The sequence below is a fragment of the Ammodytes marinus genome, assembly GCF_949987685.1.
Source record: "Ammodytes marinus genome assembly, chromosome: 7".
Lineage (NCBI taxonomy): Eukaryota > Metazoa > Chordata > Actinopteri > Uranoscopiformes > Ammodytidae > Ammodytes > Ammodytes marinus.
In genome coordinates, this window is record NC_137211.1 from 21684101 (window position 1) to 21707117 (window position 23017).

A 23017-nucleotide genomic window follows, 5' to 3' on the forward strand; every position below is an offset into this window, starting at 1 on the left:
GCATAATGAATAAAAAAACCTAAACCCCCAACGGTCTGCTTCTGTGAAAAGTTGACTTTGTTTCTCATACTCTTTGAAAGGGATTGATGTGTGTGTGTGTGTTGTGCAGAACCACTAATATGGCAATTTTCTTATTTAAGTGGTTATTCAGTATGACTGGTCATGAACATAACCTTTGACACATCAATTTGACCCTTCACTTTAATCTGTTGAAAGTCACCCAAGAGCTATTCTAAAATAGAGAAGTATCACTTTAAAATCCTACAGATCTTGTCATGTTACATTTTCCTCCCCGCAAAAATCTAATTACTATAAATAAATATGTATATTACACCTGCTTCTCATATCAACATCTAGAATCTATGAACATGCAAATATTTTGAATGCTTCACACAAGAAGTCTCCATCTTCACTCGAAGTTCAATGAGAAGCCCACATCACCAAAGTGTAAGTTGGATATATACAGTAGGACCATGAAGCTCAAACATTTCAGTGAAGTAGCAACAAGCTAAATGCATTTGTGAGTTAGGAATGGTGGGGGGTCTTAAAGAAAGTTGTACATCTGGTTACATAACAATCAATGATGACAAAGCAGATGGTCAGAATCTCAGAAAAGTAATTCTAAAAAAAATTCATTTGCATAATGTACAACAATTTCAACTGCAGTTGTTGGCATTTAAATTCCTACATGTCAGGCTCATGGACATATTATAAGGTCAGGCTCCAACAATGCAACTGAAAAAAAGTGTTATGAGAAGAACATACAAGAGACATAAAAAGAAAGCCCAAATATTCAAAAATGTAGGAGTTAAAAATAATATATAGAAATAGAATGAAAAAAAATAGAATGGAAAATAAAATACTGTACAGTAGAATAGAATGCTGTATACTGCAATGAGCGTAAGAACCGGTGGTATCAGATGTATAATTGTACGAACAAATGTATAACCGATACAAATACAATTGTATTAATGGTGTAGTCAACAGTTCTGGAGAACGCTTGTGGTCAAAATCAAATGTTTTGTCAAAATCAGGGAATAGGCTTCCTCCTAAAGACCCGCTACCTGAACGTACTAGTGCACTGAAAATAATCTGGGGTTACAGCCTGTACTAATACTGCCGTTTAGATGGACAAATGTAAATACTTGAACAGATGTAAACATGTTGGAAGTGCACTGAGGTCAAGAGTTAAGTTTGTTGTTATTATCTATTAATAACTTTGCATTGCACCTGCAGGTTCTCTTAAATAAATAAATAAACCTTAAAAATGACTGTTTGATCATTAAGAAGAAAATGTGTATCCATCAGATGGCAATAAGTCACGCCCACCACGGATCGGACAACGTGACGTCATTGGGCCTTATCCAGGAAGTAGAAAAACATCAACAATCCTTCCAGGGATCCGGGTGAAGTGTCAGTGTAGCCTAGCAGCGAGGTAGCCACGGTTGACTCTCTCGGGCATTTTTATTTTTTTATACATATAATATAGTGCGTTGTAGCATCCCAGACATGTCTTTGCTGACTAAGATATTTGGCGGAGGAGGAAAGGGAGGAAAGGGACCGAGCCCACAGGAGGCGATCCAGAAACTCCGAGAGACGGAGGAGATGCTAAGCAAGAAACAGGAATTTCTAGAGAAAAAGATCGAGCAGGAGCTGCAAATCGCCAAGAAGAACGGCACGAAAAACAAAAGAGGTGAGACATCGGGGCGTTTTTTCACGCTGTTTATTTTCTTTATCGTCGCTTCGCTTAGTCCCAACAACCTGAAGCTACATGTTAGCATGTTAGCTGGGTTGGCTAAGTTTCCAGAGCTGTCATAACTGTTGGCAGCAACACTGCCCAGCCTCGTTGTTACGGCCGTGGGTGTTTCCAGAGATAGGTGCATGTTAGGTCTATTGTGTGTGTATGTGATCCGTTTATCTGACTATCGATTATCTTTATTACGTGTTATTTTCGAAGAGCGCCAGCCTCGACTTTTGCCAACACAGGTTTGGGTGGTAATCTGTTCGTTTTATCGACCATTGGGTATCCGACCAATCGTAAAACTGAGCTCAAGGTGTGGCAAAATTAAAGGTATTGTCTCACTTTTTTAAGGACAAGAGTTGAGCATCAGAGTGACACATGTTTAAAAGGACGCGAGAGGTGGGCGTGTTTGCACCTGGGCCAGAGGGTCTGTACAGAAATACGTCCAACCATTTCTGCAGCTGCCTTCAAGCGAATATATTACAGACAGACACCAGAATACACTATTCTAGGGATACAAACATTGAGGCGTGGTAGGAGGATGAATATAAATTTAAGAAGGAATGTTGTTGGGCTGATGATTACAAAGCAGATTTCAGACTGGCCAAAATTACAATAGTTAATCCTCTAGGGATTATGATCCTTGTGTGTGAGTTTGACCTGATATATATAGCAAACATATCAAGGGGATCATTCAAAAATAAAATAAATATCCAAGCTATGGTTACGTTATTCATAACTGTCAGTGTGGATATGCCACAAACTATGCCATTAAACAGCACAAATTTAAAACTTATTCAAATTGACAGTCTATGGTTCAAACAAGATTGGAACAAGTACTCAGTGTTCCATAAATCAGAAAGGAGAGAGACATAAATATCAATAAATAAGGCAATACAAATCACTCTTAATAAATAATCTCAGGGATAAAAGCAGTAAATAATACAGTTCATGTGCGGAAATTGTTACATTGTGTTCAGCTCAGTGATAGCAGCAGGAACAAAGCTAGTTTTGTACTGCTTTGTTCTGCACCTTGGAACATAAGACCTCCATCTGAGGGAAGACGCTGAAACTCACTGTGCAGAGGTGGGAAGTCATTATTTAAGATGGAGGTTGCAATCCACTGTACCTGTCTGGTGTACAGGGACTATGGATAAAGCTGTGACCTGCCAATCAGCCGACTAGACCATCTAACCCACCCAGGGGTGTCAAACTCATTTTCACAAAGGGCCACTCTACGATATGATAATCACACTAAGGGCCAGACTGACATACCTTCTTTTTAATCAAAAAATAAAAAGAACATATCTAAGTAAGTATATAAACTGCGTACAATGGCTAGTTTTCGCTTCATTTTCGGGGGACAAATTATAGGTGGGGGGTATGGGGGTGCTCCCCCATGTCAAATACTTAATTTCCTGCATTCTGGTGGATTTTTATCCACCGATCTGTGCCTTTTCGGCATCAATTTATGGTGGAAATTATAATCTATTAATTTATGTAAAGGAAAAGACAACATTCAGGTTCCTGGTGAAACAATTATAAAGGACTATAATGCAGTAAGGCTCTCAGGCATTCTGGATTGAGCCACAATATTTATTCTCCTGGATTTTTCAAAACTTTCTGCACATTCAAAACATATCACATGTTTTGTTTTTTTAGGAATCATGACCCAGCACCAGTGTTAGCTATTTATGACACTTTACATTGGAAATTAAATGCCAAGCCACCATTGGAAATGAAAGGGGTGGGCTATTAGCAGCTAGCTAACGTTAGCTAGTTGGCTATATTGTAACAAAAGTAGCAAAAGATGATTTTGGCATTAATCCTTAGACACTTGACACAATCAATCATCAATATTAGCATGCTATTTAGCCACATATATTGGCCTATTTACAGCCCTCAGAAAACTGACAGCTCTTCTTAGATGCAAGTTCATCAATTCATGGCTTAAAATCCTGAGCTGTGGAACTTTCAGCAGACATTCCTAGCTGTAAGCCACGTAAGTTTCCTAACAGTTGGGAGGGTATGCAATTTTTCAGAATTGATTCAAATCGGCCGAATTGATTCGCGGACCAGATCAAAACGTGTCGCGGGCCAGATGTGATCTAACCATTTAGGTTAGTGAATTTCTCTTCTTTTGAGGATGTGTGACCAAACCATGCCACGAGGAAAACAAAAGGACTGATTAAATAAAAGAACAATATAACATGCACATAATGGTCGGATAAACGTGAAAGTATCAAAGTTTCCTTTAGCATTACTAGTCTGTTATTTAAAATAGACTGGGCATCAGTTTTAGATTGAAGGTTAATCATAGTTAAATCTTGACCTTACAGGTTAGGAGGGGAGGGTCATCGCAACCAATATATCAATGGCCATCATCGTCTGTGGAGCACAATTATCCGAGACCAAAGTTCATGTCAATTTGAGATTTGTTGTCGGATGGATAGAGGGAAAACTAAACGGATTGATATCGGTTTCCAAGAGCTGGGGCAAGAAATGTCAATGTTATTACAATGATGTAATAATATAGTACCCTGCCACAGCTTACTGTTATTGTTCATTCAATTAAAAATGACTGGAGGTTGATGAAGCAGTTGGTGTTTATAGTGTATTGCATTAAATAAATAATAAAGCTTTGTTCTTGTGCTTGGTGTCCGTATTATTTTCACCTCTGACTGAAGAGAGGATTATCTGAGTCAACCAAGCGTGAGTGTTTCCCTCCAGCAGGTGGCTGCTAGTGGTTTTGTTCATGTCACCACTGTAATATCTGCTTTCCAGATATTCCGTCCAAGTCCCAGTCACACAAGCTTTATCCAGATTCTTTTTGTTTTCGCTGTGACCGCTGGCATTTCACGGAGCATGATATATGGTGCTCGTAAACATTACCAATGAGTCATACAAATATGACTCCCTCTTGCAAATGTTTAACTACTCGTCTTCGGGCTCTGGTTCCTGTTTGAGGACCAAATGGTCTCAGTGATTTCCTGTTTTACTTTACGGTCATTTATTTTTTGTTTCCCTCGTCAGCGGCTCTGCAGGCCTTGAAAAGAAAGAAGCGGTACGAGAAACAACTGGCCCAGATCGACGGCACGCTGTCGACCATCGAGTTCCAGAGAGAGGCTCTGGAGAACGCCAACACCAACACTGAAGTGCTCAAGAACATGGGCTTCGCCGCCAAGGCCATGAAATCCGCCCACGAAAACATGTGAGAGCAAAGCACCCAGTCATTGATTAAGTTCTTCACAATCCATTGGACTGAATTGAAACTTGTTTTATAGAAATATTATATTGTTTCGCCTGCTGCGTCTGGATCAGCTGCATGCAAGGACGGATTAACATGACCACGGGCCCTGGACACAAACCTGCCATGGACCCCTACCAACACGCAAATACACGCACTAGCACACCGTGCAATCCACAATCACACACATTATAATGCAGCGCGCAGCCTAGAGAGAGAGAGAGAGCGAGAGAGCGAAATACAATTCTATAAAAGCTCTCTGGTGCTGCGCAAGAGAAAGAGACTCTTTGCGCCTGAGCCTACTAGACAGTTAGATTAGGGCAGAGACACCGAAGATGCGCGCGCGCGAGCAGAATTTTTTGCCATTGTAAGATCTCTGCGCCTGCTTTTTGGCCCACCCTTGCCCCCCTCGGAGCCTACACTCAATGTCTGAGCGAAGCAGCGCGTCACCCGGTGAAACGCTGTGTTGGTGTCGTTCACAGTGAGACCGTGCCAGTGTGAGCCGCCGTGCAGACACACTGTGGTTTAAGACTAATTGATCACAGGGTATTCCTGCACGTTAACGGGTGTCGAGGGGACAGGCGGGTGACAGGCTCCGCGATCCGATTGCATGTCCCGAGCCTGGATACCCCAATCCCCAATCTCACTGCCGAATAACTGTAAAGTGACACAGCCGACACAGTTAATATAATCACCACCTAAGCATGGACATCGGTTAAAAAAAGCGATCTCATTCTTATTGTCCTAAGGGCTTTGATGCAATCTATAAAATCTGAACATTACGGAAGCAGTGTTGGTGCGTAAAAGCACGGCGCACTTGGCAAACTCTCCTCACTACAACTGCCACAGCAGAAAAGCCACTGTAGGTCGATCGCTGTGCCGATTCGTGCCCCTGACACGTTGACTCGCACCATAATGAGTCGAGGCTTTGATTTCAGTGCGGGGATGTGGAGCTCTTTGGCCATTTCCCGTGCCTTTTTTTCTCTAGACACATCGTTTTCTCTCCAAGCGCGCACACGCTTGTCCCGGCCGAATATAAGACCCCGAATATAAGGGCGCACTCACACTAGTGCCGTTTGCCTGTTCCGTGCTCAGCACGATTCAGCACGATTCCCCCCCCCCCCCCTCCCCACTCCTCCCGCAGGCCCGTGCTCACACTGCTCGTCAAATTTTTTTAATTACAAAAAAAAAATCAAGGGCCCCCCTATTGGCCAGGGCCCTGGACATGTGCCCACTTTGCCCATGCGGTAATCCGTCATTGGCTGCATGGGATTGTAATTACCGCCCTTATCTAAACACATGGGATCCAGATGTTACTTGACTGAGGATAAAGCCTTTCGTCCACGTTTCCTTGCTAGTATATTAAAATACTGTATATGTTAAATGGACAACATCAGGGGTACATGTGAGGTAGTTGCATTGATGCGTGCCTTACGTATCACACATAACTTTTTCCGTGTGTGTAGTCAAATGAGACCTGGGTGAAAAGTGTGTTAGTGCAAACTGTTTGATTGTTGCTCCTTGTTTCAGGGACATTGACAAGGTGGATGACCTGATGCAGGATATCACAGAACAGCAGGAGCTTGCCCAAGAAATCTCTGACGCCATCTCCAAACCTGTGGGCTTCGGAGAGGAGTTTGATGAGGTACGCGATCCTTTTCTGATCACATATTTGGTTTTTAAATAAGCAGTTTCTCTGTGGTATTTCCTGTTTTAAAACATGTTGCTGTTAATATGCTGGTGTCTGATTTGAATTTCAAGAATTAGTTTAAAAGACGTCTCGGGCTAATCTGACAGTACTTATTTTTTATTGTCTTATATAACAAATATAGTGGCATAGAACAGTCCCAACAACACATGAGTATATACACACACACAGAGTACCGTGTGCAATACACAGCATAGCATAAATAAATGATACACAAAGTATACATTACCTGCGGCAGTGACCCTTCTTGACCTCTGCTATCTTCGTTATTGTCCATGATATACATTATGCCAAGAATAGGGCTTTCCCACCAGCAAGGCTCTGTGCCGGTTTGAGGAACCTACTTTTGAACCGTCTAGCGTGTTCACACCTAAAATGAATTGGTTCTGAACCTGAAAAGTTGGTTCCCAGCTGGCACCAAAAAAAAAAGTTTTTTCTTGAGAACCGTGACTTCATCAAAGGGCGTGAAGACGAGAAGATGAAGAAGGAAGCAGACGAAGGCAGCGACAATGTCCAGGCAGCAAAAAAGAAAAACTATCAGTGTTCTGCCAAGGAAACTAAAATGCTTGGTGGTGATTTAGGCAAGAACCGACTTCCAGGAAAAGTTGGAGAGCAGCACAAAAAAGCACAATGCCATGACATAGGAGGGGGTTAAACTTTGGTGACAGATGAAGTGGCTTGAACGTGGGCTGGTTCAACAGAAAGCACCATGGTTCTCAGACTCCAGAACAGAACCAGAGCTGGAATGAGAACTGTGTCGGTGTGAAAGCCCTATGGTTCATATTCATAATAGATGGTACATATCGTTAGCCTCATAGCATAATTGCCTAAATTATATTTCTCTACTCTACTCTATTCTACATCTACTCTACATCTATGAAAAATGTAGTTGCAATATTCAAGATCAGTCTGCACAGATGACATACATCCCTCCATAAATAGTCAATAAAATAACCTGAATACTAACACAATACAACTACACATTTTGTTGACCTCTGTGTTTTTCCTCTGTGTCATCCCCCTGGCATTGAGGCCATCGAATCAGCCTTATTTTTAAAATTCTCTTATTCAAAAAATCCAACCTCATCACAATGGTTGGTATTCAGTCATCCTGGGACGATGTAGCCGAGAGAATGAATAAGCTCTTTATCCAACTCTTGGTCAACTGACTTTGAGAGTATTTGAATTAAACCCCTCAGTGAGACATTTTTACCTACCGAGTATACAGACGCACAGAATCTGAACCAGATTGTAGGAAACCCACACCACACTCGATGTGGAAACCGAAACGATACTTTAATCTGTGTTGTTTCATTGAGACTGATGGCTTTGTTTTCTCAGGACGAGCTGCTGGCGGAGCTTGATGAGCTTGAACAGGAAGAGCTGGACAAAAACCTGCTGGAGATCGGGGGAGCAGAGAACGTCCCCCTCCCCAACGTGCCTTCTACTTCGTTACCTTCCAGACCTGGTAGGAAGGAGCCATTTTTCAGGAAATATAATTATTTGCTCTCTGTTGTGAGAATTTAGTCTTTTTCATGGGAGTGGTGTGTTTTTTTTTTTTTTTTTTTTTATGTATGAGCTCAGTTGTAAAAGTAGAGTTTTTCACGCTGGAGGTCCAACAATTTCGATCCTCTAAAATAGGCTTGGGAGGATAACCGGTTTCAAGGTATGCCGCGATATGAAAAAGTCAAGGTTTCAATACCGCCATTATCTCCGTCATACCTTTCTAAGGTACCAGAACAAACAGGATGTTAACATACAAGCTAATTAATGTTCAGAATATTCATAATCACTTTCACTAGAAGCGAAATGTGTAGAAAGTAATCATATCTCTAAAGACCTTGTTGAGCTGCTCACTGCTCAGGACTGCTTTGTTTAAAATGATTCAATTATTTATTTTATTATGTTATCATAGAAGTTTATTAATGTTCAAAAATATTCTATAATGTTTAGAAAGTTACATTCAGGAAGGATTTTTAATTTATTTTACCACCCAGACATTTAAATTACACATTTGAGAGTTGTAACATATCGTATCGGCCCATGCCTACTCTAAAATCATCCAAATAAAAGTGCACCATTTAACTTGCATCACTTACAACTTTTGCCTCTTTTCTCTCCCTCTTATAGCCAAGAAAGAGGAGGACGAGGACGACATGGAGGACCTGCAGCGCTGGGCAATGCAAGCCATGTAAACTCTGAGGTGTCTGCTACATCATACCTGCATTGGAGAAGGGAAGAGGAAGCATTGGTGGGGGGTGGGGGGGCTTTGAGGGTGAAATGGACTGATAGGATGTTGTGTACGAGTGTTTTGGTGTGTCTGAGGTGTGCTGACCGTTATGTAACACTAAGAAGAAAAAAAAACAATGCTGTAATCTTTCTTTTTCCCGATACCCTCCCCAAATATAAAGAAACCCCTGCTGAGCGAACAAGCCAGTCGGGGGGTAGGGAGGGGACTCTTATTTTGAAAATCCGTCACTGCGCCTCCTTGGCAAAGTCACCTAATGCATTTTACCCTTGATTTTTTTTTTAATACAATACTAGCACTTCGTGGTCCTTGTCCTGGGCTGGGCTATTTCAGCGCCCCACAGAGTTCATATTAAAGTGAAAGTATTATGAGCTCTGTGCCATACAGAAGTGGTTCTCAAGTGACAGTGGACATTATCATGGGAGCTCAATCCTCAAAGATCTGTTTCCCAGCTCACATTTTTACCTGCATTTGTGACGTTAAAACTTGCTGGATGTTTTTTTTTTTTTTTCTTCTTCCTGACAAAAATAACAATACTTTGCTCTTTGTTTTTTGTTCAATGCTCTTGAAAATAGAAAAGCTGACCATGGGCTTTGGGAAGGGGAAGAGGTTATGAAATGTGTGTTTTGCCTGAATCTCAACCCGTTTCTTTTGTTTTCAAGCTGCGTGCTTTGTCCTTTCCCCCCCTCTCTCCTTCCTCTTCGCCCCCTGTCGCCGTTTCAGCGACTTCTCCCGCCATTCACAGGCGTTCTCACCAGTGGTTCTTGTAATTTGGTGTAAATATCCCAAATGTGTCTCTTTTTTATATACTGTATTTCTGCCGTCACTGAGAAGGTGCTGTGGAGGTTGTGCGAAGCATGCAGAGATGGGGAATTACACAACGGATCTCAACGCACGGCTAGAAAGAAGAGAGATTGTTAAACCTAACACTTTCATTCTGCTCCGTCCGTCTCGATCCACCTCATAAGGTTTTTTTGTTTCAAATTGTATAATGTAAAAGAAAAACTAATAATTATAAACTATTGTCACACCTCATTAACTGCATCTCAAAGGAGCTGCTGGTTTATAAAAGATTAGATTAAAGTCAAATCTACTACATCAGCATTTTTCAAGAGTTAATTCCTTAAGTTTTTCAGAGTCATGATGTACATTTTTTTTACATAGTGAAAAAAAGCATCAACAAATAAGGACGGATGGGCAAGCATGTTTGCATTTCTATGTTTTATTTATCCACATGAAATTATTATTTGCAAAATCATTAAAGGTTTTTCATATCTTTTATTGTAGCAGCCTAGATGTTTTATCTTTTCACTGTGACATACTGTAGCCTATATATCACTTTATTCGATGCCACAGTTTATCACCATTTGTAAAACCCCGAATTTGAGAAGCTGGAACCACCAATCATCTTAAATACAGGATTCAATTCTAAATAATATATTAGATTGTCCTGATTTTATATTTTTTTTTTAAATGCACGTGCAGTTATAGAAACGGTTTCTGTAGCCTTTTCTTGAGCTAGACAGTGAGGCAAATTGCTAATAATTAAACAAATGTTGAACTATTCCTTTAACATACTACCTTCAACTTTAATCGCACACAGTAAGAACAACATCTTAGTATCTCAAGACAAAGGCTATAAACACTGGACCTAATAAAATACAGAATGTTGTGTCTCAATAAGCACTTAATAAGCGCTTGCCGCTTTAAAGGTGCAGACATCATGCAGCGCTCCCTTTGTAACCCCACCCTTTTCGAATAATAACAGAAGCTACAATGGCCTTCAAGGATAAGAACAATTCTAAATTCTAAACAATGCTCCTGATGACATTCCAACTATGACGCTTCTAACATGGCGGCGCCCATGCCTTGGTCCATGGTATGGAGAAATACGGAGATATAAAAGACCCTTTCTAAGGGAAGAAATAATAATTATATAAAAATAAAATCAGCTATTATGCACTAAATTAAACGTACTTATGGATATTATAATTATTTTCTACCAAGTCTGCTATGAAAAAATTCCCAAAATTCTATACACTGCAGGTTTAATATCAGACCGTTTAACCGCACCTGCCAACAGTGTGTTGTGTTCAGGTTCGCTCTGAATTGGGCTTTCAATTATGCTAATAAGAAAGACGTCTGAAAGAATGTCTGGGAAGACTCACTGTATAGTTATATAGAGGTGTAGAAGTAATAAGTTGCTCTTTAAGAAACGTGGAGGACGTCGCAATTCAATTTTTATCTATGTCGACTGTCACATGACTACTGTGACTTGAACTAAGCCTACTATCTATGGACCTGACTCTCATGACATCGACTTGTCTACCACCCAAACTGTTGGAATGGTTGGAGGTTTTTAAAACAACACATTGGCTGATAAGATCAAACTTATATACATTTGTTTTTCTCTTTTTATTCGACCATAAAGTTACGATTGGTCTGTTTTCGAGGGACCACAAATGCAGCAGAAGAGACTCGCGTTCACGCTGTAGGCGGGGCGTTGGTTAACGTCCTATGGCTGCCTATTTCGTGATCAGCTTTGTTTAGTACGAATAAGTTAAACACTTCGCTGGCTGAGTCATTCGCTCTGAGGCGGTGTCTGTTGTGATTTTACAGTAGCCTGTTGGACCAGCACCAAAAAACACACAAGGTTTTGACAGCTGAACGGGACAAAACAGGTAGGCTACCGGTCCAACGAGACATCACAGAAACTGATATTATTTACCAGAAACACCGATAGCCTACGTGTTGTTATTACCAGTTTATGGTTAGCCTACCTCGGGTATTTTTGAAGGTCCGTCTACAAAGCTTCGATCTGTGTCAAAGGTAACGCTGGGATGCCTTCCCCTGTCCGAGTCATCGTGGTGGGAGCTGGCAGTCGAGGAGAGATCTACTCCCAGTTTGCATCCATCCACCCTGAACGCGCAAAGGTAAGGAGGAGAGCTTTCCCTGCACCCTGAAGTTAGCAATGTTATTTTGCATTGGGTTACTAATTAACTTCATTGATACAAGCATGTTATTGCACCATATAGTAAAAGGAGAGCCTCAAATTCATGTTTGTTGTAACAACATTGGTTTAACAAACGCTAAGAATTCAGTGAGTAACACATCGAACAGAGCACTTCATCACATTTACTCAACTTAACCCCCTTTCAGGTTGTGGGAGTAGCCGACCCAAGGAAATTTGCCTGTACTAAACTTCAGCAGCGCCACAAAATTGCAGATGAAAATATATTTGAAGGTGAGCATTGAGAAAAAAATAACATTACATTTTTTGTAATTATCCGGCTCATAGGAAAGTATTGAATGCCTTTTTCTTTCAAAATAGACTGGCACTGTCTAGTGGAAAGAGAGAAGTTTGCAGACGCTGTGTTAATTTGCACTCCAGACCGCCTCCACAAGGTAAACATACAATGCACATCTATAATTTGTGTTTGTAACTCTCAATTTTGAGTGTTCTACTTACACACCCCAGTGTCTACTAAACTAGTTTATGTTCCTTTAGGAACCTGCAGTGGCCTTTGCAAAGAAGGGCTACCATGTCCTGCTTGAGAAACCAATGGCTGTAAGTTTTCTGTATATAAACATAAACCATCTTAACTTAGAACGTAACTTTATCTTTGTTTTTCTATATGGGTGTTAATGCAAGACAGATTAATAAATGAATCAAAATCCCTTTTAAGAAAACATGTCACACTGTTAGTATTTATTCAAACAGCATAACGGTTATATTCTCTTTCAAGCACATTGTACATTTCTGAAAAATATACTATCTATTTTGTCTTTAATTTCTGATACACACAACACACTTTTAGACAACTGCTGAAGACTGTACGGCCATTGTGGAGGCTTGCACTCAGAGTGGGGTGATGCTGTCGGTTGGTCATGTTCTGCGCTATGATCCCGTCATCCACAAGATAAAGGTGAATGCTTTCTGTCACACTTAGAAATTATTTGACAGAAATGGGTTTGACGTTTGCATATTTGGGTACCTTACCGATGACTTTCAATAAGGAGAGCTAAGTATATTTGGGTGGTACACAGCACTGACACTTTTTGTTCAAACTCAAATTATCTTTTTCTAGGAGCTGATAGATGCTGGAGTCATAGGTGATGTGATCCACATTCAGCACCTTGAGCCGGTGAGAAAGCAAGTAGAAAAGAAATCAAGAAAATTATACTTTAAATCATCAGGGCTTTAAAAAAAATAATGCATAACTGTTTGGCCTCTTTTCAACCTCTTTTTCCAGGTTGGGTTTTATCACTTTGCCCACTCATTTGTTCGGGGAAACTGGAGGAATGAACAAGAGAGCTCTTTTGCTCTTCTGGCAAAGTCGTGCCATGACATCGACCTTATTCATCACTGGGCTGGAGGGCGCAGGTAAACCAACAGAGAGCAGTCAATTATCAGCTATGGAAGTAAGATACACTAAAGTCAACAACACTTAAATAAATATGATGGTTGGTCAGCAGGGTGAAATGAGTGTATCAATCCAACCTACATATATCCAAACAATGCTAACGCCACTATAGGCCCCTCCTTACCATGATGGGTTCTGTCAGACCAAAGTTTTCATGGGGACAAGTTGGTTTTTCTGTGAGTTCATTTTGTTTTCACCAAGATAAATCATTAATATTGCTGTTTGTGCCTGGCAGGTGTGTTAAAGTGTCATCGTTTGGATCAGTCAGCCACTTTCGAAAAGAAAGCAAGGTGCGTGGTCTGTTTACAGTTTGTGGCCTAATACTATCAAACTGCCACTGCAGATATATATTTAGTTGTAATTTAAGAATTACATCTCTTTAATTGGTGATCTTTGAATGCTATGTGAAACAGCACTTTAAATGTTTTTGGAATAGTTTTTTGTGTCATTAGGATGTGTAGTATCTTTGACAGTTCTGTGCGCTACTGCTAACCGAAATCTCTATGCTGGATATGAATATAAAATGTAACTTTGCTACTTGTTTGTCAGCCAACAGGTGCTGCAGACCGCTGCCTAGATTGTCCAATAGAAAGTGACTGCCCGTACTCAGCGTGCAAAATATACCTGGATAGAATGAAACAGGTTAAACATTTACTTTTCAACACATGATTTACACCACAGTTTACCATCTGTGAACATCTTACCTTACTTGCTATAACAGTTTTAGATGTATTGTATGTGTGTTTATTATATGTATGTGTGCTAGGGTCACACTGGCTGGCCGGTATCAGTCATATGTCCAACCTCGTTCCCAGACATTGAGTCAGTAACAGAGGCACTGAGGACTGGACCGTATGGCCGCTGTGTTTACAAGTGTGACAATGATGTCTGCAGCAACCAGGTTAGAAAACACTGGTTTTATAACATATTCCATATGCAACATACTATCACTCTATAACCTAAGTTTTTTTCTGCTTCCAATCTGGAATGTACCTTTAGCCATACTGGTATCATGACTGACATATTGAAAATCAAGTTTTGGAGCATAACACTTTCCCCTCATTGTCTTGTCTTGTTATCTGTTGTGCTTGCCCAGGTTGTTAACATGGAGTTTGAAGGTGGTCTGACGGCAGCCTTTTCAATGGTGGCATTCACAGAGGAGCTCTGCCAGCGAAAAACAACTATCAGCGGCAGCAAGGTATTTTTTTTTTTTTTTTTTTTTGGGGCATTTTTTTTGTATGCTTTATTTGATAGTGCAGACTGCAGAGAGACAGAGGTGAAATGGGGCAGAGAGGGGAGTGACATGCAGAGAACGACCGCGGGCGGGAATAGAACCCGGGTCTGCTGCTGGGCCCGGCCCGGGGGGGGGGACGCCGTACCAACTGAGCTAAGGGCACCCCAGCAAGGTAGTATTTGATGGAGTGTAGATTGCAGAAAAAGACAAGGGAAATAAATGATAATATTAAAGTAACAAGAAGTGCTAAAAATAAAGAACGCTTTATTTCCCCCATAAGTGTTGCAGATAAAATGGGGGAAATTATAAAAAAATATAGATAGTGATAGATATAACAAACAAGCGTCCACTTTTCAGTGAATGGTTTCCACGAAGTTGCAAGCACGTTATGTCTAAAATGTTACTCCGTCCCTCATACCATGAAACACTGCCCCAACCTAAAGGACACCGAATTTGTGGGCTGCACGTCTTGTGGCTGTGTAGTGTACCTTTATATTGATAGCGTTGTCAATCCAATGTGGTAAAGTTGCTGGAAGATGTTTAACGATTTGTAATAATGTTTCCTTGCTGTAACTGTGTCTAGGATGGATTTCTACCTATATACTAAACTATGTCTTCACAGGGGGAGCTATCATACAATGGCCAGGGGGTACGCGTGTTTGACTTTCTTACCCAGAAATCCACAAAGCACATGGCAAACAATGATGCCCCATCGCACTTTGGCCTGAGTGGACACAGTGGAGCAGATTACCACTTAATGGATGCCTTTATTTCTGCTGTGGCAGTAAGTGCTTATGAATACTGTTCCCTTTTTATTTTTTAAATTTGTTTCCCATAGAGCTCCAGAATCAACTTTAACACATGAAGATCTTTCATTTAAAATGTTGGCCACATAATGATAGTCGTCCTGTACTTGCGGTTGTTTGGGCAATGAAGGAATAAAGACAGATTAGGAGTATTTACTGTAGGCACTGACACTTTTCTAGAAACCCTGACTTTAAACTGTGTGTTTTTGTCTCTGTTTTTTGTGTGTGCTCAGAACAATGATCCGTCCCTGATCCGTGCGGGTCCAGAGGAGACGCTACTGAGCCACTTGCTGGTATTTGAAGCCGAGCGTTCGCGACTGGAGAGCAGGGTGGTGTACTGCGGAGACACTAAGAAGAGCTAGACACCTAAAACATTCCAACATAAAAATTATCTAATCTAAAAAATGTGGACACCATAATGAAACCTGGATGATTAAGGACATACTGTAACTACACTGTTGAAAAGAGGGCCAAATTAAAGAGTGCAATCAGGCTCATAATTTAGTTAATATTGCTCAGGGATTTTAATACTGTGTGTGTGTGTGTGTGTGTGTGTGTGTGTGTGTGTGTGTGTGTGTGTGAGAGTGACGGAATAAATGAACCTGTTTGGTTTTTAAATCGTGAGTGTATTATGTCAAGAATTTCATCGTTCGTTAAGCAAATGTCATATTGTCATGATTTTTTAAGTTAACTAAAAAAGTCGGAAATCTTTAATTGAAATTGTCCTTGACTCATTGTTTGCTCTTAATGTGACTCTTCATGGCATCCCACTCACATGAAATGTTCCACCTGCGTCAGCATGCAGTATATTCAAGCAGGTTATCCCGTTGAATAACTGATACATTGAAGCTTCACAGCCTATTATGTCTATCTTTAAGTGAAGAGCAGCTGTAAACATCAGGTCAGCCTGTCTTTCTGCTCTGAATCTGAGGGATAAGCAATAGAAAACCTCCTTTTTTCATGTCCGCATGTGAATAAAATTAGAATATGATAGCTATCTAAACAAATGAAAAGCAGGCAGGATTTGCACTTTTATGAATAGATAGAAGGGTTAACATCTTTTATATACTATCTATGGTTAACATTCATAACATATTGATAATAGGCGACACCTGAGCTAGCAGTTTGTATAAAGATAATCATTGAACGACTATACATTTTTTGTATGTATTTTTTTTTTAAATAGATAAAATGTTATGAAATTGATCAATATTTTCCATGCATGGAACACCCATGGGCCTATTGTAAACAGATTATAAGAGACCCTAACACCTCTTACACATGGACGAATAAGGCTCTTACCTGAAAACCACGCCGTCGCAAATTAATGACATCAGGATTTGGCGACCTCCGCGCATGCGTACTAGGTATTCGACGCTGATGCAAGACATTTTCGGCGCAGCGGTGTGGGGCAACGCGAGGGATCACAAGTAGCCAGATTTGAGTCACTTTTCAGCCAGCAAACATGTCAGGAGACGAGGTATGTGATGTCGACTTGTCCGCAGTTGATTCCGTGTCTGTGTGTGGACTTGTTGTTTGAGACGGGGTGTGTTAATGGATGGGATCGCTGTTTGAGGATGACTTTGGGCCTCGCGCTGCTGCTCCCCTCCCTGTCCGCAGCGGCTCACACATGGCTGCAGCCTAGCTAACGGCGGCCCCACCGGACAGAGGGATAGTGAACATATCCACTACACTGCCGTACCACGGTCTATCACACCGTGAGGATTGATAATACTCCTCGTTATTTATCAAACCGCTTCTGGCTAAGTCGAGAAAAAGGGAGGGAGGGAGCTAACCGTCAATAGCCCTCCCTAGCCTGCCTTTTATAAGCTGCGGTGCTAACGGTTAGCTCACGCTCTCAGTTAAAACAAAAGCTGCGTGTTCTAAAACACCCGATGCTTCACACTGAGACGAACACAAACTTACAGTAGATTACGTTGCTTAATATCACAAACGTTCAATATCATTACCATCATATATTCTTAAATTGTGTACGGGTTTAAATAAAGGTAACATTGTGACTGCCGTACGATGTCCATAGTTTCAATTGGATATGATGTCCATTCGTAACAATTGGACAGGTCCGTTATGTCCGTCGGTGTTTAAGAAAATTATTTTGTCCGGATTTTCATTTCATATTTATCGGTAATGAATGCGTATAAGATGACACACCAGGAAGGGGCTTTCGTTGTCATGTGATCCAGCTGCAACAGATGCCTTTCAGTTAACTGAGATGACAATAGATATACAGACGTCTAATAGTATCGGGATACTACTTAAATAATAATATCAAGTCTAATATCATATATTTGATCTTTTCTAACAATATACATCGGCTTATACCGTTGTCACTCACACAAAATATTTGTTCTGAATGGGGGGCAGGTGTCATGCGGGGCTTCATTGTGGATTCAATCTATTGTTGTTTAGTTCATCAATCTTGAAATAACAGGAAGTGGTGAAAGAATTCAATGTTTCTAATAAATATTTACTTTATTTATATAGCACAATGTTACAAAGGGCTTAAGAAAAAGAAAAAAAACCAGACAAGGCAGATAAAATGACATTTACACAAAGGAAGTTAAAAAAAGATTAAGATCAAGATGAAAAGAAACGGTTTATATATGTTGACATTGATATTCAGAATTCTGTGTACATAGCTAACAAAATATATGGTCTAACCATGGTTTAAATAGACAGCGTGACCTGAGTGTGTGAAAACAACAATCAGTGTTGGAGAATGAGATGTCCTTCACCTCAGCCTCATCTGGTATTGTTATGTCTTGTAACACACACACACACACACACACACACACACACACACACACACACACACACACACACACATTCAGTGTAATATACTCAAAAAAGGAATAAGGAAAGCGGCTGGCTATGTCGACTGTATTTTTGCCAGGTGGTCGATCAGTGGTTTTGAACCACAAATGATTTCTCACGTTAAAAACTTAATTTTCTTTACCTCTGTCCTCCCCCCCTCCCATCAGATGATATTCGACCCAAACATGACCAAGAAGAAGAAGAAGAAGAAGAAGCCCTTCATGCTGGATGAGGAAGGAGGAGAGGGAGTGGGAGGAGAAGAGGCCAAAGAGCTGGAGGCCAAGGAGGCAGAGCCCGAGGCCGGGGACGACAGGGAGATGGATCTAGATGAAGATGACGTCAGGAAGAAAGGTTGGAATGAGATGCTCTCTTTAGCCTTGACAAATATTGTTCTTGAGGCTCGTTACACCTTAACCATTATGCTGGAATTAAGCAGCTTTTATTGTTTTTAATCTGCTGTAGAGACGTCCGATGATTTGAACGACTTGAACTTCTTCAACCAGAAAAAAAAGAAAAAGAAACCCAAGAAAGTATTTGAAAATGATGTAGAGGAAGGATTAAAGGTCAGTCAATGCATAACCACACCCAGTTTTTCTTATGTTGCCTTTCCCAACAGTCTCCTTTTATCTTTCTAACCACATTCATTTGACCATTGCCAAACATCACCTTCGCTAAATGTATCCTTTTTTTTCCATTGGATTAATTCAGGAACTGAAAATTGAAGGAGAGCAGACAGAGGCACTGGATGAGGACCTGGACCTGATGCTTCCTGCCAAAAAGAAGAAGTCAAAGAAAGACTTTGATGAGGGAGAGCTGCTGGAGAAGGACGATGGTGAGATTAAGTCGCCTCATCTTTAACAGTAGAGAACTAAATGGAAACATGTTCAAAATTATAAGTTTGTCCAATGCCTTTCCAGCACTGGAAGACGATGAGGGGAAGAACAGTGATGGAATCTCATTCAGCTCCTCAACAGGACCTGCTTGGGCCGGCACCGAGAGAGACTACTCTTATGATGAGGTAAGACAGCTGTAGGCTCTCACACACACGCACATAAACACACACACACACACACACACACACACATAAACACAACCAGGACTCAGCGAGAAACTGATTCTGCCAGAGGAAGGACTGATGAAAATACATGAGTGTCTTTTAGTTGTTTTGTACTTTGTTCCACTCTGATGCTCAACCCTGCCAAGTTTTCAAAGTGTGTGGATCCTCTCCAAATCAGAACCCACAATCATTATACATTTGGTGTCGCGTAACGCCTCCTGAGGATATCATCTTATCTGAAGTCCATCACAGTCCAAGTCCATTCTTCAAAGGAATCCAGTAGTAGGATTCTGTAGATCAATGGTCAAACAGGAACATACGATTGTTAATTTGGCATTACTTAATAGTGCCAATTTGTCAGAAATGTAAACAACACTTGGCGTATGATGTAGCTAATTCACTGATTTCATGGCAACATTATACTTCTTCTTAAACTTGGAGTCAGCTATTCTGGAGAGGACTTTTTGTCAAAATCACTTTTGGTCAAAATCACTTTTGGTCAAAATCAGTGAATATCTCCTTACGATCATTGTCCGTACTGTGTGCGTTGAAAACAAAATGTTAACATACAGCCTAGGCTCTAAAAACTGGTATGTAAACAAAGGATTTGTAAACAAAGGTGGCCCACCGTAGCTAGCGACATTCCCATTTAAAGAGCCTAGGCTGCGTATTTCCACTGGAATTTAGCATACCCACAGTACGTACAGGTAGCGGATCAGTAAGGATATTCACCGATTTAGCAAAAAGGACTCTCTAAAATCACTGACTACACCTTTGTCAAGGTTTGACAGTACTATGGCCATCAACATGTTGGTATATAACTGGAATACTGACACACTAATTTTCCCATGTATATACTAAATATTTGCCGTGTTTTGGAAAATCTGTGGGGGGTGGCAGAACAAAATTATAATTGTATCCTTATGTCTCAGCTCCTGAATCGAGTCTTCAACATAATGAGAGAGAAGAACCCGGACATGGTGGCTGGAGAGAAGAGGAAGTTTGTGATGAAGCCTCCTCAGGTGGTCCGAGTGGGAACCAAGAAAACCTCCTTTGTCAACTTCACAGACATCTGCAAACTGTGAGGCTCCTACTCTCCCACCTCACACACACACACTGACCTCTCACTTTCATACAAACTGACCTTCATGTCCTTTGTCTCAGGTTGCATCGTCAGCCCAAACATCTCCTCGCGTTCCTGCTGGCTGAGTTGGGAACAAGGTACGTTTGTGTATTTACAATGATGACAGTCATGAACATGCAGTCATTCGATTCAGTTTTCTATCCTCTTCAAATGAAAGGAAACATTTCTGTGTTATGGAATTTTGACTTGTGTTTTTGCTCTGTTCCTTTCTCTTGTTAACAGTGGTTCCATAGACGGAAATAACCAGCTGGTGATCAAAGGCAGATTTCAACAAAAACAGATAGAAAATGTGTTGAGAAGATATATCAGTAAGTACAAATTCAACCTCTTATTTATAGAATCTATTCTTTTGAATGCTTTGGTTTTTGAGCACATGCAGTTTAGTTTTTCACCATGCACAACATTTTATCTTACTTCAAAGAATAATTGATTAAATTTGCAAAGATTGCAACAGTAAATGTCTTGAAATAACTTTCAATTTTTAGGAATTTATCTTTAGTAAAATCATACAAATTAGCGACATGCCTTGGATAATAAAACTATACAATTACAAATGAAGTGACAGCTCCCACAAAGTTCTTCAGGGATATGTCGTTAAAGTTCAGGTTCAAATCTATTTACAATTAGAATGTCACCTAATTATGATGAAAGTGATATAAAAAGATGATTTCAAATCTAATTTAAAATTACCATTTTTTGGTAAGGAAACTTTTCTAAACGGTCAATAAAGAAGGAGCTTCTATTTATAAGAATAGGTTTGATTTAGCTTCTCTGCATTTATTACAACTCCAGAAAGTATCCTTCAAGTCAGCTCTGGGTCTTCTTCAATTCATTACAAAGGTTATGTTGCAACAACTTAAAGCTGTAGTCCTTTCCTCACCTTGGCTTGAGGATACAACACTTTTAGTACAACGCACCTAGATTTGTATTTTGTTTACTGTCCATCAAATCAGCGAGGTACTCCACACCTTGAATCCCAGTGATCTCCTGTGTGTACCGCAGTGCTAATAACCCTCTTCTCGCCCCTGCAGAGGAATACGTGACGTGTCACACCTGCCGCTCCCCAGAGACCATCCTGCAGAAGGACACTCGCCTATATTTCCTGCAGTGTGAAACGTGCCACTCCCGCTGCTCCGTCGCCAGCATCAAGACCGGTTTCCAGGCTGTGACGGGCAAGAGGGCGCAGCTCCGCGCCAAAGCCAACTAAAGACCGCCGAAAACTAGGGCCCCCCCCTCCTCTGCCGGCCCTCTACCATCATTTCCACCTCCGAAGGGCCGAAGCTGGGGTCGGACGCCCCCTTGATTTGCTAAAAAAAAGGACTCTCTGAATCGAACTGCGGGAGGGTTTGGCTGTTGTTAAGTTGTGTCGTGGCCTGACCTGGCAGGGAGTGAGAGAGTATCTAAGTCTGACAAGACAGGGTTCAGGCACTGTCAACATAGGATGTGTACCACATACACTGTTGGATGCATTTGATTTGTTGTCTGGCTGATGAACCCTCCACCTCCCTAGGTTTTCTTTTTTCTTTTTCATTTGCTGTGATTCTTAATTCCTGCAAAAAAATTCTGATTTAATATGGCTTGAATCCTTCATCATTCTTTCTTTTCTCACTTTACCTACACCAGACATGATTATTTATTTGGATAGGAAATGCCTTTCTCCAAGCGCCCTGTCAAATTGTAGTTGAACATAGTGACAGAGCTGCTCATGTGGTCACATGCTCTTGTGTTCCTGTGTCTCGGCCGGCCGTAAATCATAAAAATGCCGGTCCAGAATTTTCTGCCCTAGTTTGGCAAAGTCACCGGGAACAAGTACATACAGGAAGATTTCTCACTGTTACCATTCTGTGACGAGTTCCTAACCACCTGTTCATTTTATAGCAGGAGAATACCACGTCAAAAACTAAAGGGTTAATAAAGGGAGACTATAATAGAGAGTTGGGTATGTGAGAGACAGAAATTAAACAGTGCCTGACCTTTGTGTGTGTGGTTTAGTGGCATTGATGAGCAATTGTGTACTTCTCTATTTCTTCCTGTGACTGGAGGTAAAACCCAAATATGTGATCGAACATTGGTTATTTGATTAGATATGTGAAAATTGATTTAAAAAAAAAATAAGTTTGCCAAGAAGAGCAGGTTTCTTGAGCTAATGTCAGTTCTTTAACACAGATGTCCCTCCCCAAAAACAGCTTCCAAGCAGGCACCCAGATCAGTCTCCTCTTAACAAACCACAAGCTAGCCAGAAAGGAGTTTCAGGCCTACGATTCTGCGTTCACAATATCGGTTCTGTTCTTGTTTGAGAAGAATGTGGATGAGAAGGCTTTGGCTTCTGGCTTTGATCATTTTAAAACCTGGTTTTTACAAAAATAAAATATTATTCTCTCTCTCTCCATCGCTGCCCTCTGTGTGCTTGCATTTAGTTTATCCTGTACAGAAAACCGATGACTCCTCCCTGACCAAGGCTCTTGTTGTCCAGTTACACATTTGGCCAGACGGTCACCAAGATTCCCTGTGGGTCCAATCATTTTCCATTCGACAACTATTGAAGCCACTGTGCTCCAGGCAACAGTCATAGC

The 23017-nt window shown here is 40.8% G+C and overlaps 3 protein-coding genes across 3 annotated transcripts; all 3 read left to right on the forward strand.

Annotated features, from left to right (window-relative positions):
- Positions 1-1380: 1380 nt before the first annotated feature.
- On the forward strand, positions 1381-10225 carry LOC307253121 (charged multivesicular body protein 4c). Its single transcript, XM_080030998.1, has 5 exons — positions 1381-1693; positions 4775-4952; positions 6519-6633; positions 8038-8164; positions 8827-10225. Exons 1-5 carry the CDS (start codon positions 1510-1512, stop codon positions 8889-8891), a joined length of 669 nt encoding a protein of 222 aa, XP_079887124.1. The 5' UTR covers positions 1381-1509; the 3' UTR covers positions 8892-10225.
- A 1559-nt stretch (positions 10226-11784) lies between these two features.
- Positions 11785-15892, forward strand: LOC307253337 (putative oxidoreductase YteT; the record flags this gene model as incomplete). Its single annotated transcript, XM_080031327.1, has 13 exons — positions 11785-11877; positions 12104-12188; positions 12276-12349; positions 12453-12512; positions 12763-12870; positions 13033-13089; positions 13198-13328; positions 13604-13658; positions 13918-14010; positions 14135-14269; positions 14465-14566; positions 15225-15386; positions 15642-15892. The coding sequence occupies 13 exons, from the start codon at positions 11785-11787 to the stop codon at positions 15768-15770; spliced, it is 1284 nt and encodes a 427-aa protein (XP_079887453.1). The 3' UTR covers positions 15771-15892.
- Positions 15893-16770: 878 nt separating this feature from the next.
- On the forward strand, positions 16771-22833 carry eif2s2 (eukaryotic translation initiation factor 2, subunit 2 beta). Its single transcript, XM_080030524.1, has 9 exons — positions 16771-16888; positions 18411-18594; positions 18706-18806; positions 18952-19075; positions 19161-19261; positions 20233-20381; positions 20465-20521; positions 20667-20752; positions 21476-22833. Exons 1-9 carry the CDS (start codon positions 16874-16876, stop codon positions 21649-21651), a joined length of 993 nt encoding a protein of 330 aa, XP_079886650.1. The 5' UTR covers positions 16771-16873; the 3' UTR covers positions 21652-22833.
- Positions 22834-23017: the final 184 nt, after the last annotated feature.